This window comes from Zalophus californianus, chromosome 4 (assembly GCF_009762305.2).
Source record: "Zalophus californianus isolate mZalCal1 chromosome 4, mZalCal1.pri.v2, whole genome shotgun sequence".
Classification (NCBI taxonomy): Eukaryota; Metazoa; Chordata; class Mammalia; order Carnivora; family Otariidae; genus Zalophus; species Zalophus californianus.
The window spans coordinates 94,787,468-94,799,694 of NC_045598.1; the positions used below are offsets into that span (position 1 = coordinate 94,787,468).

Consider the following 12,227-nt stretch of genomic DNA (forward strand, 5'->3'; position numbering starts at 1 on the left):
GAAATTTTGAATTCAGAAAATGCAAATCGGACCATTTCAGCATCCTTCAAATAGTACACTAAATTGAACTATATAATAATTTCACTAACCAACAGATTTCTCCATTACATATATTAGATTTCTCTGAAACATTACATATATTGCTGCTTTAAACACTAGGCTCCCAAACTGCGATTCTAAGCCCAATTCAAATGTTCTTAAATAATAAAATAAAAACATTTTTAAAAGATCTAGATGGGTATAAATTGATGCAATAGAATCAAAATATAAATATTTTAAATTACAGTTTAGCTATATGATAAAAAGGTTCTTTCCTCTGAGAGCTTTCCTGTATTTGTTCAAAAAAATATATACATAAGATTTTATTCATTTATTTGACAGAGAGAGACACAGTGAGAGAGGGAACACAAGCAGGGGGAGTGGGAGAGGGAGAAGCAGGCTTCCTGTGGAGCAGGGAGGCCGATGTGGGGCTCGATCCCAGGACCCTGGGATCATGACCTGAGCCGAAGGCAGACGCTTAACAACTGAGCCACCCAGGTGCCCCAGTTCAAAATATTTTTAATGGAGATGTTAATACAGAAATTAATTTTATGAGTATTGAATGAATCTGTTAGGAAGGTTGGTTTTTTTTTAATTAACATAAAATTCACATAATAAAATTAGCCATTTTAAAGTATGTCATTCAGGGACTTGTAATATATATACAAGGTTCACTCATGTAGCATGGAGCAGTATTTCATTCCTTTTTATGACTAATATTCCACTGTGTAAATATACCAATTCTGTTTATCCAATCATCATCAGCTGACGGACATCTGAGTTGGTTCCAGTTTGGGGCTATAATAATATTGCTGTAAACATCTGCTTTTAGTACTCTTCAGTATATGCCTAGGTGTGGAACTGCTGGGTCATATAATAGTTCTAATTTTATCTTTTTGAGGAGCTGCTGCACTGTTTTCCACAGTGGTGATACCATTTTACATTCCTCTGCAATGTATGAGGGTTCTTATTTCTCCATATTTTTGCAAACACTTGGTATTTTCTGGAGGTTTTTGTTTTTGTTATACCCATCTTATGAAGTGGCATGTCACTGTTGTTTTCATTTTCATTTCCCTAATTATGAATGATGCTGAGCACCTTTTCACGTGCTTATTGGTCATTTATATGAATGTCTGTTTGAATCCTTCTTTGAAGAAATGTCTGTTGAAATCCTTCATCCATTTTTAATTGGATTATCATTTTGTAACTGAGTTATAAGAATTCTTGATATATTCTGGATACTGGACTCTTATCAAATATGGCTTGCAAATATTTTCTCTCATTCTGTGGGTTGCCTTTTCACTTTCTTGATAGTATCCTTCAATGCACAAAAGCTTTTAACTTTGATGAAGTATAATTTATCTAATTTTTTCTTTGTTGTTGCTTGTGCTTTTGGTGTCATATCTAAGAAAACATTGCCAAATCCAGCCATAAAAATCTGTCCCTACGTTTTCTTTCTCTGTCTTGGCACTTAAATTTAGGTCTTAGATTAACTTTTATTTTGTTTTTTGAATTAATTGTGCATGATATGAGTTAAGGGCTGCTTTTGTATGTGGCTATCCATTTGCCCACCATCACTTAATGAGAAGACTATTCTTTCTCCATTGAATGGTCTTGGCACCCTTGTCAAAAATCAATTGACCATAGGGGCTCCTGAATGTCTCAGTCGGTTGGGCACCCAACTCTTGGTTTCAGCTCAGGTCATGATCTCAGGGTCATGAGATCGAGCCCTGCTTCAGGAACCCCACTCAGTGCGGAGTCTGCTTCTCTCCCTCTGCCCCTTCTCTCACTCTCTCACTCACTCTCTCTCTCTCTAAAATAAATAAATCTTTTAAAAAAATCAATTGACCATAAATGCATGGGTTTATTTCTGGACTCAACTTGATTCCATTAATCTAGATGTCTGTTTTTATGATTTAATTACTGCAGCTTCATAGTAACCTTTGAAATCAGGAAGTGAGTTTTCCAACTTTGTTCTTTTTCAAGGTTGTTTTGGCTGTTTGAGGACTCTTGTAATTCAATGTGAATTTTAGAATCAGCTTGTCCATTTCATAACAACAGCAATTGAAATTTTGATAGGAATTGGACTGAATTTATAGATCAACGTGAGGAGCGCTGCCATCTTAACAATGTTAAGTATTCCAACTAATAAACATGGGATGTCTTTCCATTTATTTAGATATTCTTTAACTTTTTCAACAATACTTTGTCATTTTTAGTGTACAAGTCTTACACTCTTTGGTTAAATTTATCTTTAAGTATTTTTTTTTTAAGATTTTATTTTAACACTTTTGATGCTATTGTAAATGGAATTGTTTTTTAAATTTCTTTTTCAGGGGTGCCTGGGTGGCTCAGTCAGTTAAACGTCTACCTTCAGCTCAGGTCATGATCTTGGGGTCCTGGGATCAAGCCCCACATTGGGCTCCCTGCTCTGTAGGGAGTCTGCTTCTCTCTCTCCCCACACCCTACTCTCTAATAAATAAATGAAATCTTTAAAAAAAATAAATTTCTGGGGCGCCTGGGTGGCTCAGTCGTTAAGCGTCTGCCTTCGGCTCAGGTCATGATCCCAGAGTCCTGGGATCAAGCCCCACATCAGGCTCCCTGCTCAGCAGGAAGTTTGCTTCTCCCTCTCCCACTCCCCATGCTTGTGTTCCCTCTCTCGCTGTGTCTCTCTCTGTCAAATAAATAAATCCTTTAAAATAAATAAATAAATATCTTTTTCAGACTGTCTACTCCTAGTGTATAGATATATGACAGATATAAGGAAGGACTTGTTTCTGCCATTTTCCTATTTGTTTTCTATATGTCCTGTAGACAATAACTTTGTTGAACTCTTTTGCTAGCTGTAACGTTTTTGTGTGGATTCTTTTGAGATTTTCTATGTATAAGATCATATAATCTGTGAATAAAGATAGTTTTTTAACTTTTTCCTTTCTGATTTGGAAGCCATTTTCCCTCCTTCTTCTTGCCTAATTGCACTGGCTAGCACTTCCAGTACAAGGTTAAATAGAAGTAGAGAAATGATGTCCTTGTCTTATCTTGATCTTAGAAAGAAACCTTTCAGTCTTTCATCTGTAAATATGTAGTTAGCTGTGGGTTCTTCACAGATGTCCTTTATCAGTTGGAGGAAGTTTCCCTCTATGCCTTTTTTATTTCTTAGTGTTTTTATCATAAAGTAGTGTAGGATTTTGTCAAATACCTTTTCTATATCAACAGAGATGACCATGTGGTTCTTATTCTTTTTTCTATTAATGTGGTATCTTACATTGACTGATTTTCATATTTTAAACCACCCTTGCCTTCTTGGGACAAATACCACTTGTTCCTGGTGTATAATTCTTCTAATATGCTGCTGGATATGCTGTGCTAGGTATTTTGTTGAGAATTTTTGCATCTATATTCATAATGGATATTAGTCTATAATTTTTGTTTCTTGTGATGTCTTTGTCTGGTTTTGGTATGAGGGTAATATTGGCTTCACAGGATGAGTCAGGAAGAGTTACTTCCCTTCTATTTCTTTGAAGAGTTTAAGAAGGACTGGTGTTTATTCTTCTTCTAGTTCTTGGTAGCAATTGCCAGTGAAGGGATCTAGTCCTCGGTTTTCTTTGTTTGGAAGTTTTTAAATTACTGATTCCACCTCTTCACTTGTTATAGGTCTACTCAGATTTTCTATTTCTTGAATCAGTTTTGGTAGTGTGTTGTTAGAAATGTGTCCATTTATCTAATTTATAAACACATAATTGTTCACTGTATTCAGCTTTTAATTTCTGTAAGGTAATGTTCCCGGTTTCATTCTTAATTTCAGTAAGCTGAGTCTTCTGTCTTTTTTAATTGGTCAGTCTAGCTAAAAGTTTGTCAATTTTGTTGATCTTTATTTTTTTAAGATTTTATTTATTTATTTGACAGAGAGAAAGAGCACACAAGGAGGAGGAGCAGCGGAGGGAGAGTGAGAAGCAGGCTTTCCACTGAGTCTGGAGTCCAATACGGGGCTTGATCCCAGGACCCTGGGAGCATAACCTGAGCCAAAGGCAGACGCCTAACCGACTGAGTCACCCAGGTGCCCCAATTTTGTTGATCTTTTAAAAAACCAACCTTTGGTTTCATTGATTCTATTGCTTTTCTATTCTCTATTTTGTTTATCTCACTCTATTCTTTGTTACTGCCTTCCTTCTGCTTGTAGTTTAGTTGGCTCTTCATTTTCTGGTTTCTCAAGGTATAAAGTTTATCGATTTGAGATCTGTTTTTCTTTAGTATTGTGTTTACAGTTTCCACTTTCTCTGTATCTCTTAAGTTTTGGTATGTTGTGCTTTCATTTTCACTCATCCATCCCAAAGTATTTTCTATCTTTTCTTTGTAATTTCTTCTTTGACTCACTGGTTGTTTAAGACTCTTGCCTAACTTCCACATATCCCAATATTGTGAAATTTCCAAATCTCCTTGCATTTTTGATTTCTAATTTTATCCCACTGTGGTTGAAGTACGTTATATAATTTCAATCTTTTTTTTTTTTAAAGATTTTATTTATTTATTTGAGAGAGAATGAGAGATAGAGAGCACGAGAGGGAAGAGGGTCAGAGGGAGAAGCAGACTCCCTGCTGAGCAGGGAGCCCGATGCGGGACTCGATCCCGGGACTCCAGGATCATGACCTGAGCCGAAGGCAGTCGCTTAACCAACTGAGCCACCCAGGCGCCCCTATAATTTCAATCTTTTGAAATTTATTGAAAATTCTTTATATCTAACATATGATATATCCTAGAGAATGTTGCATGTACACTTGAGAAGAACATGTACTCTACTATTGTTGGATAGAATGCTATAAGGATGTCTGTTAGGTCTAGTTAGTTTATAGTGTTGTTCAAGTCTTTCATTTCATTGTGTATCTTTTGTCTAATTATTCTATCCATTATTGAAATGGTGTTGAAGTTTCCAACAACTGTCTATTCCTCCCTTCAATTCTGTCAGTTTTTGCTTCATATTATTTTGGGTCTCTGTTATTAAGTGCATATAAGTTTATAATTGTTGTATCTTCTTGATGAATTAAACCTCTTTTATTATTATATAATGTAATTATCTTATAAAAATTTTGTTGGAGCGTCTGGGTGGCTCAGTTGGATGAGCATCTGGCTCTTGATTTCAGCTCAGGTCATGATCTCAGGGTTTTGGATCGAGTCCCGTGTTGGGCTCCGTGCTCAGCACAGAGTCTGCTTGTCCCTCTCCCTCTTTTCCTCCCCTTGCTTGCTCTCTCTCTAATAATTAAAAAAAATGTTTTTTGTCTTGAAGTGTATTTTGTCTGATATAGGGTAGCTACTGCAACTCTCTTTTGGTTACCATTTGCATGGAATATCTTTTTCCATACTTTTACCTTCTACTTCTTTGTATCTTTGTATCTAAAATGAATCTCCTATAGACAGCTTTTGAGTTCCCTACACTGATTTTTGCTCCACCTTGGGAAGGTCTTCTTAATAATGATAATATATCTTGGGGGGCGGGGTTGTTGAGGGATACAGGGGACAATACTAAATTCACATCATTCAGGAAGCATTCCTTGATTAACCCCAACTGAGGCCATATTTTACTCTTGGCATTTATTTAGTATCAGATTAATACTTATTGATCTGTTTCACTTAAATATTAGGTTAACTTATGATTTTACATTTTGCCTTTTCAAAATGTAGAACTGATAGAGCTATGAAAAATAAATGCTACATTTTACTTATTTTGAATCCTCTTTGCATGCCTCCAATCCCATTAGCAAGTAAAGTTCTCAGGACTGAATGAATGCTTTAAATGAATGATTTAAATGAAAAACAAAATTTAAAAAGGTGGCATAAGTATTTTAGTACTCTTTAACTATCAAGAATTATCACCAGTTAGATCAACATTCTCTATTTAAAAAAGTATCTCTAGGATAATTTCTATTCAAAAGCACTGATAGGTTTGTAATTTCAGAAGCAAAGTACAGATGTCTGTGAACACTGCAAAATTTGTCTCTAGTATAGAAAAAAAGGAAGGGGATTGTTAATGACTCCAAGTGTCTTAGGAAGAGACATAAGAACATGAAATCATTTGCCTGAGTTTCCTTCAAAACAAACTTACTTTCCATATATTTCAAACTTACTCATTGTTTAATTCTAAAGCTTGATAGGCTGCTTTGATTCGAGCTGGAGGATTTCTTTCCCTCCATGCCTTCTGCATAACTGTAGGAAAAATATTTCAAAAAGTAGATGAGATGGTAAACATAAATAATCTTATGCAAAACGTGTGAAGAATGAGCTAGGAGAGTAAACAAAGATTTAAATAACATGTTCTTAAACATAAGAAACTAGAAATTGGGGTGTCAGTTCACCTTAATCTTATGAGAAATTTAAATTAAATTTGGAAGCATCACACATAAGAAAAATATATTCTTTCTCTGATTTAAGTACAATATATAAGGTATTTAATCCAGTTAATTACACCATTATTATACCTGAACATTTATATTTTTAAATGCATACTAAAATTATGTGACATCAAATTATAATCAATATGAAATATTTTAGTTCTTTTATCACTTTGAAAAGGGCCTATGGAACTGTTAAAAATATACAAAACACTTAAAAACAAAGTCTTTGTCTAATCAATGATTCAATCCAGGAAGAATGTTTGAATTTGCATTTTGTACAAAAGGGTGGAAAAAGCAATTAATTTAGAATTTAGTACATTTATGGAAAATGTCTCTACCAAGATTCAACAAAAGCCTGAATTAAGATCTCTCTAAAATAATAATATTAGTTTTGCTACCAATTACTCTACCAAAATGAAAATTTAATACCAATAAATACTAAATAAAATTTCATACTAAACAATAAGTTTGTTAAAAATTAAACAAACAAATAAACAAAGTAGATTCATGAAACTATCTGGCCTATTTCAAGTTTGATAAGAAAAATAGAGAATCTATGAATGTTGCTTTTGGAACAAAACCTACAACTGTCCAGAAAGAATAATGTGGAAAATGTTTGAGTTTTCCTTTGGAAACAAAATATTAGTCTTGGCCTAGAAAAGAAGACAATATATTTCACTTGTGTTACAAAAATACATTTCTTATATCGAACATGTCACCAGCTGTCTGACAGCTAATGCTTCCTGAACTTGACAAATTGATGCAAGTCAGCACCCATCTGATAATAACCAGGTAAAGAATAGGGTTTTGCTGAAACATTAAAATATTACAAAAAATTAAGAATAATATTAAACTTGCCAGTTTTAATGATGGGGCTTTCTTCTTTAACTTCCATGATTTAACTGACAAGTCAAATTTGGATACTGAAATCTTAATCAACATTTTAAATAGCTATTTGGTATTCTAGTCTATTAAGTATATGTCAAAATTTATTGAAATAATTCCTTTAAATTATTAAGTCACACCCAATTTTTTGCTAATTATAGAAATGTTGTAATAACCATCTTTCAACATCTACCTTTGTATGCCTGACCCAATATTTCCTTTCTGGAAGTGGAATCGTTGATTAAAATGTATGCATTTTTTAAAAGATTTTGGATATAAACTGCCAAACTCTTCTCAATAAGACTGTATTAATTTACATTCTTTCAGGCAGTGGAGGAGAGTGACTATATCCCTACTTAGCAACACTGAGTAGTATCAATCTTTGCTAATTTAATACATGGAAACTTCTTTGCACTTCTTTCTTTTTTACTAAGGTCATCTGATCCACCTTTAAGCATTTTTTCTTATTCGTATTCTTAAGTTTTCAACTGCTCTATCCAGACTTTCAAGATTAATCCTCACAACTTATTCAGTTCCAAGTCAAAGGGGAAAGGGGAAATAAAGTACAAGAAGAAAAATTTATATTTCTTTCTAAAACAAGGCTTAGGAATAATTAAAAGGAAAATGCTGATTTAGTATTTAACTGTCCTCTTTTCTTTTTTAATGCAAAAAGGTGGTTTTATTAAAGCACAGGGACAGGACCTGTGGGCAGAAAGAGCTGCTCAACTGTCCTCTTTAAGAGCTCTTGATATGCTTAAAAAACAACACAAAGAATCAGCAATTCAATCAAATTTATCTATTTTTTTAAGTTAAATAATATTCCAATATGCTATCAAGCAGAAAAGAGAACAGTCAATCCCAAGATCAGGGGTTATAAATGTAGATGCCTATAAAGACGAAGCAGAAAACATAGATGTGTAAACTAAAAGCATGCACACTCTCTAAAGGAGAGTCACAGCTTGGGTCTAATTGATTATTACAAGGTGGACTTACAGGTCCAGTTTTGCCGTATTTTCCAACTTCTAAAAAGTGTAAATCTGGGTTTAAATGTTAAATCTCCTGATTCGTAAGTGTTGAAGAGAAAATACCATGAAAACAAATTATTCCAAAAACACTGCTGACTGGGGCGCCTCTATGGCTCAGTTGGTAGAGCATGAAACTCTGGAGCTCAGGGTTGTGAATTCGAGCCCCACGTTGGGTATAAAGATTACTTAAAAATAAAATCCTAAAAAAAAAACAAAACGAAAAAAGAATACCGCTGGCTGGCCCTGAAGATATGTTTGTTTTCTGCCTTAAATAAATAAATCAGTAGGATGAGAACAGAATCTACTAACTTAGTAACTGACAATTCATCAAGAGAAATTTGTAACACCACACATATGTATACATTTTTTAATATAAAATTACAGATATAAATCATTACCTTTATGTGAGTGTCTGAAAAGATCAAAATGGATCAATTCACTGATGGGGTCTGTCCTTGAACTCGGTATTTTCATGGGATTATGCATACCTCTAGAAGTACACGAAACTTTGCAAGGACCAAAACAGCATGCGTGGTTTTAAGAAAACCAATTTATAAAGTCTCAACATTATATGACTCATTCCTAGAACTGAACTACTTGAAGAATGTTCCTCTGATTGGTCTATGCATCATGCTGATTTCCCTTTCCTACCCAACATCTGCTTCCCCACTCCCCAAAAGATATATTCCCTTCTTCTACTTTACAGAAAAAACTCTTACTTCTCACCCCTCCTGAATCTTTCTAAGGTGCAATCCCTAAAGTGTAAAAATCTCCAAGTGCCCAAAGGACAATTCAAAGTTTGGGTTTTGGGAAAGCCATTTTTTTGTCAAGGCACCTACAACAGGTATTCCTTTTACTTAATAGTGAAGCTTGGCTTTAGAAATAAGAGTATTCTAGTCCCTGGATACTCTGAATGCAAGTATGTTATAGGGGAGGGAGTGATAACAATTTTTATCAGTTCCACTCATCAGCACCCCTCGCCTCTTACTGTCAAAGAATGTGTTGCTACTAAGGGAAGGTCCCCTCACAACAAGGCAAAGGGGGCACTAGTAAAGGATAATAGGGGCGCCTGGGTGGCTCAGCCAGTTAAGCAGCTGCCTTCGGCTCAGGTCATGATCCCAGGGTCCTGGGATCGAGCCCCGCATTGGGCTCCCTGCTCAGTGGGGAGCCTGCTTCTCCCTCTCCCTGCCTCTCTGCCTACTTGTTCTCTGTCAAATAAATAAATAAAATCTTTAGAAAAAAAAGGACAATAAAGGCGGTGGAATCTTATTTTGGCGAAGTGATAGGCTCTAGGCAAAGCTCCAAGAATTATCTATCTTTCTATCTTAGACTCTAAATTCTAAAGAGAAATGGCTGTCATAGGGAGGCATGTTAACATGTTTATTTGACTTAAAATGAAGTCAGACTTTTCTGTCAGAAAGTCTGATTTGGTTGATAGAATTGACAATGAGAACTTACCCGGCCAACAAGGTTATATGGAGAACATTTTCTAAAGCTGAAAATACCAAATATGTAGCTCCAAGGATTTGACAAAAATATAACTAAAGTACATGATACCATTTAGAACCTTATGATAAAAGGAAATTAAAATTTTTAAAAACTTACACAAAAAATTTTACTGTGGAAAAGCATGTGTGATAGGACTCTCAAGTACATAACAATTATAATAAAATAATATAGAGGTGTGAAATGGATGAGTTCAAGAAGCAAAAGGACTCACATAAAATTTACTACTGCTAAAGAGTATTCATCGATGTCTTTTTCAATGGATAATGGTGGGTATCAAGTCATTAGATTTCTTGAGATACATTTAAATATAGGGTATTCTAGTTTTATTTTCAACTATCTTTAATATGCTAAAAATCATATTCTTTGCAATTATTTAATCTTACGAGGTCAAGTTAAAAATGTTTGAAAGGATACATAGTTTTTCAAAATCCTTTAGGAGATAAGTGAACAAAAATGTTTAAGAGCACAGTTTTAGTGGATAGCCATGGTTGCTATTTGAAAAGCCCGCCAATGTCTGCAATTCTGCTTGTGATACGAAGGTAAAGCCTAATTTCTAGAGTTACTTTTAGAGTCAACTTTAGTCCTTAAAGTTAACATAACATACTAATTTCTATTTCTGTTATTTCCCCAACCCAACACTTTTGCCGTTAATATAAACATTAAGCATGTAAACATAACGTAATTCCTTTTTCTATTTCTAATTAAACCCATTTATGTAACCATTCCAAAGATCCTTGGATTTCCTGCTATCATCCACCCTTAGTATATTTAGTCCAACAGATATAGATCCCAAAGAATTCACTTCAATGCTGGAAAACTGGCTATTTTTCAGATCCCTAGTGGTGATTTTCTTTTGCCTATCACTATGGTGAGTAGAAGCAGTAGTAGTATAGTGGTTAAGAGTCAGACCTGACCTTGAAATCCAGCTTTATCATTTATTAGCTACATTACTTGGCATATTACTTGATTTTCCTTTGCCTGCCTGCCTGCCTTCCTTCCTTCCTTCTTTCCTCCCTTTTTTCTATTCCTTTATTTCTGAGGCTGATATAGTACCTATCTCATAAAATGATTGGGAATATTAAATCAGTACATTTATATAAATTGCTTAGAACCGTGCTTGGTGCATAGTAAGTGCTATTCAAGTGTTAGCTATTATTAGTGAAATTGCTTAAGACATCTGTGACACCAAGGTCATTCATCGATACTTTCATCAAAAAATAAATATTAATATTTACAGTATGCCAATGTGCTAGACGATAAGGATTCAAAGATGATGAGAATGTAGTCCCTGCTTTCCAAAGTTTCTCACTCTATTAGGGAAGATAAACATTAAAACAACATGAATGGAGCACTGGGTGTTATACACAAACAATGGATCATGGAACACTACATCAAAAACTAATGACGTGCGGCGCCTGGGTGGCTCAGTTGTTAAACGTCTGCCTTCGGCTCAGGTCATGATCCCGGGGTCCTGGGATCGAGCCCCGCATCAGGCTCCCTGCTCTGTGGGAAGCCTGTTTCTCCCTCTCCCACTCCCTCTGCTTGTGTTCCCTCTCTCCCTGTGTCTCTGTCAAATAAATAAATAAAGTCTTAAAAAAAAAATCTAATGATGATTTAATGTATGGTGATTAACATAACATAATAAAAAAATAAAGCAACATGATAGAATTAACAAGTAAATGTTTGTAGTTGAATAAATTAACTAGAATGGTTTCAGTGAGGCTTGGACTAAGTACTGTAGAACTGCAGAGAAGAAAGTGTTTAACTGTGGAGTTCCCAGAGAAGGGTTCCTAGAGAATGTGACTTTTAATTTGGATCTTGAAGGATAAAAGCAGGAAGCATAAAAGTAGGAGGATAGATACGAAAGGAGAGGGCATTCAAAGTAAAAGAATAGTGATAAAGATCTGTCTTTAACCATGTATTTAAGAGTCTCAATACTATCTTCCATAGAGAAGACTTAGACCTAAACATAGACATTTCTATGATCTTCCGCCACTTTCCATTCACCTCTAACATGACTGGGATAAAATATACTCCATTTTAATCTACATGCCATGCCTGGGTTTACACTTTGCCTTACTCTTATGTATAATTGCACATGTTAATTCCCCAGATCAAACTGGGTTTATTGTTCTTCGCATGAACAGTTGCTGTATTTGATCTGAAAGGTTTTTTAAGTAATAAAAGAAGCAATTTTACATTTTTATAAAATACTTTAAATTCTTTCTAAGAAGGATAGGTAGTGTAACAACCTAGTTTACATTCATACTTAGTTTCAATTTAATCTGGGTCTCTTATCCATGATGCAAAACAACCTCAAGCCAAATAATTTTGTATATTATAATAAGTAACTCTAAAGACTTTTTAAAGTAATTTTCATCAC

The 12,227-nt window shown here is 34.6% G+C and overlaps 1 protein-coding gene across 6 annotated transcripts in view; it reads right to left on the minus strand.

The window, feature by feature from the left end:
- ST7L (suppression of tumorigenicity 7 like) overlaps positions 1-12,227 on the minus strand; it is a 75,139-nt gene that overhangs the window by 51,118 nt on the left and 11,794 nt on the right. For all 6 annotated transcript variants that reach the window (XR_003520447.2, XM_027597118.2, XM_027597149.2 and 3 more), the window contains exon 6: positions 6,159-6,237. Coding sequence is in view for 5 of the 6 variants with exons in the window: in XM_027597118.2 (XP_027452919.1) it covers positions 6,159-6,237 (79 nt within the window). In the remaining variant the exon portion in view is untranslated. The remainder of the gene's footprint in view (positions 1-6,158; positions 6,238-12,227) is intronic.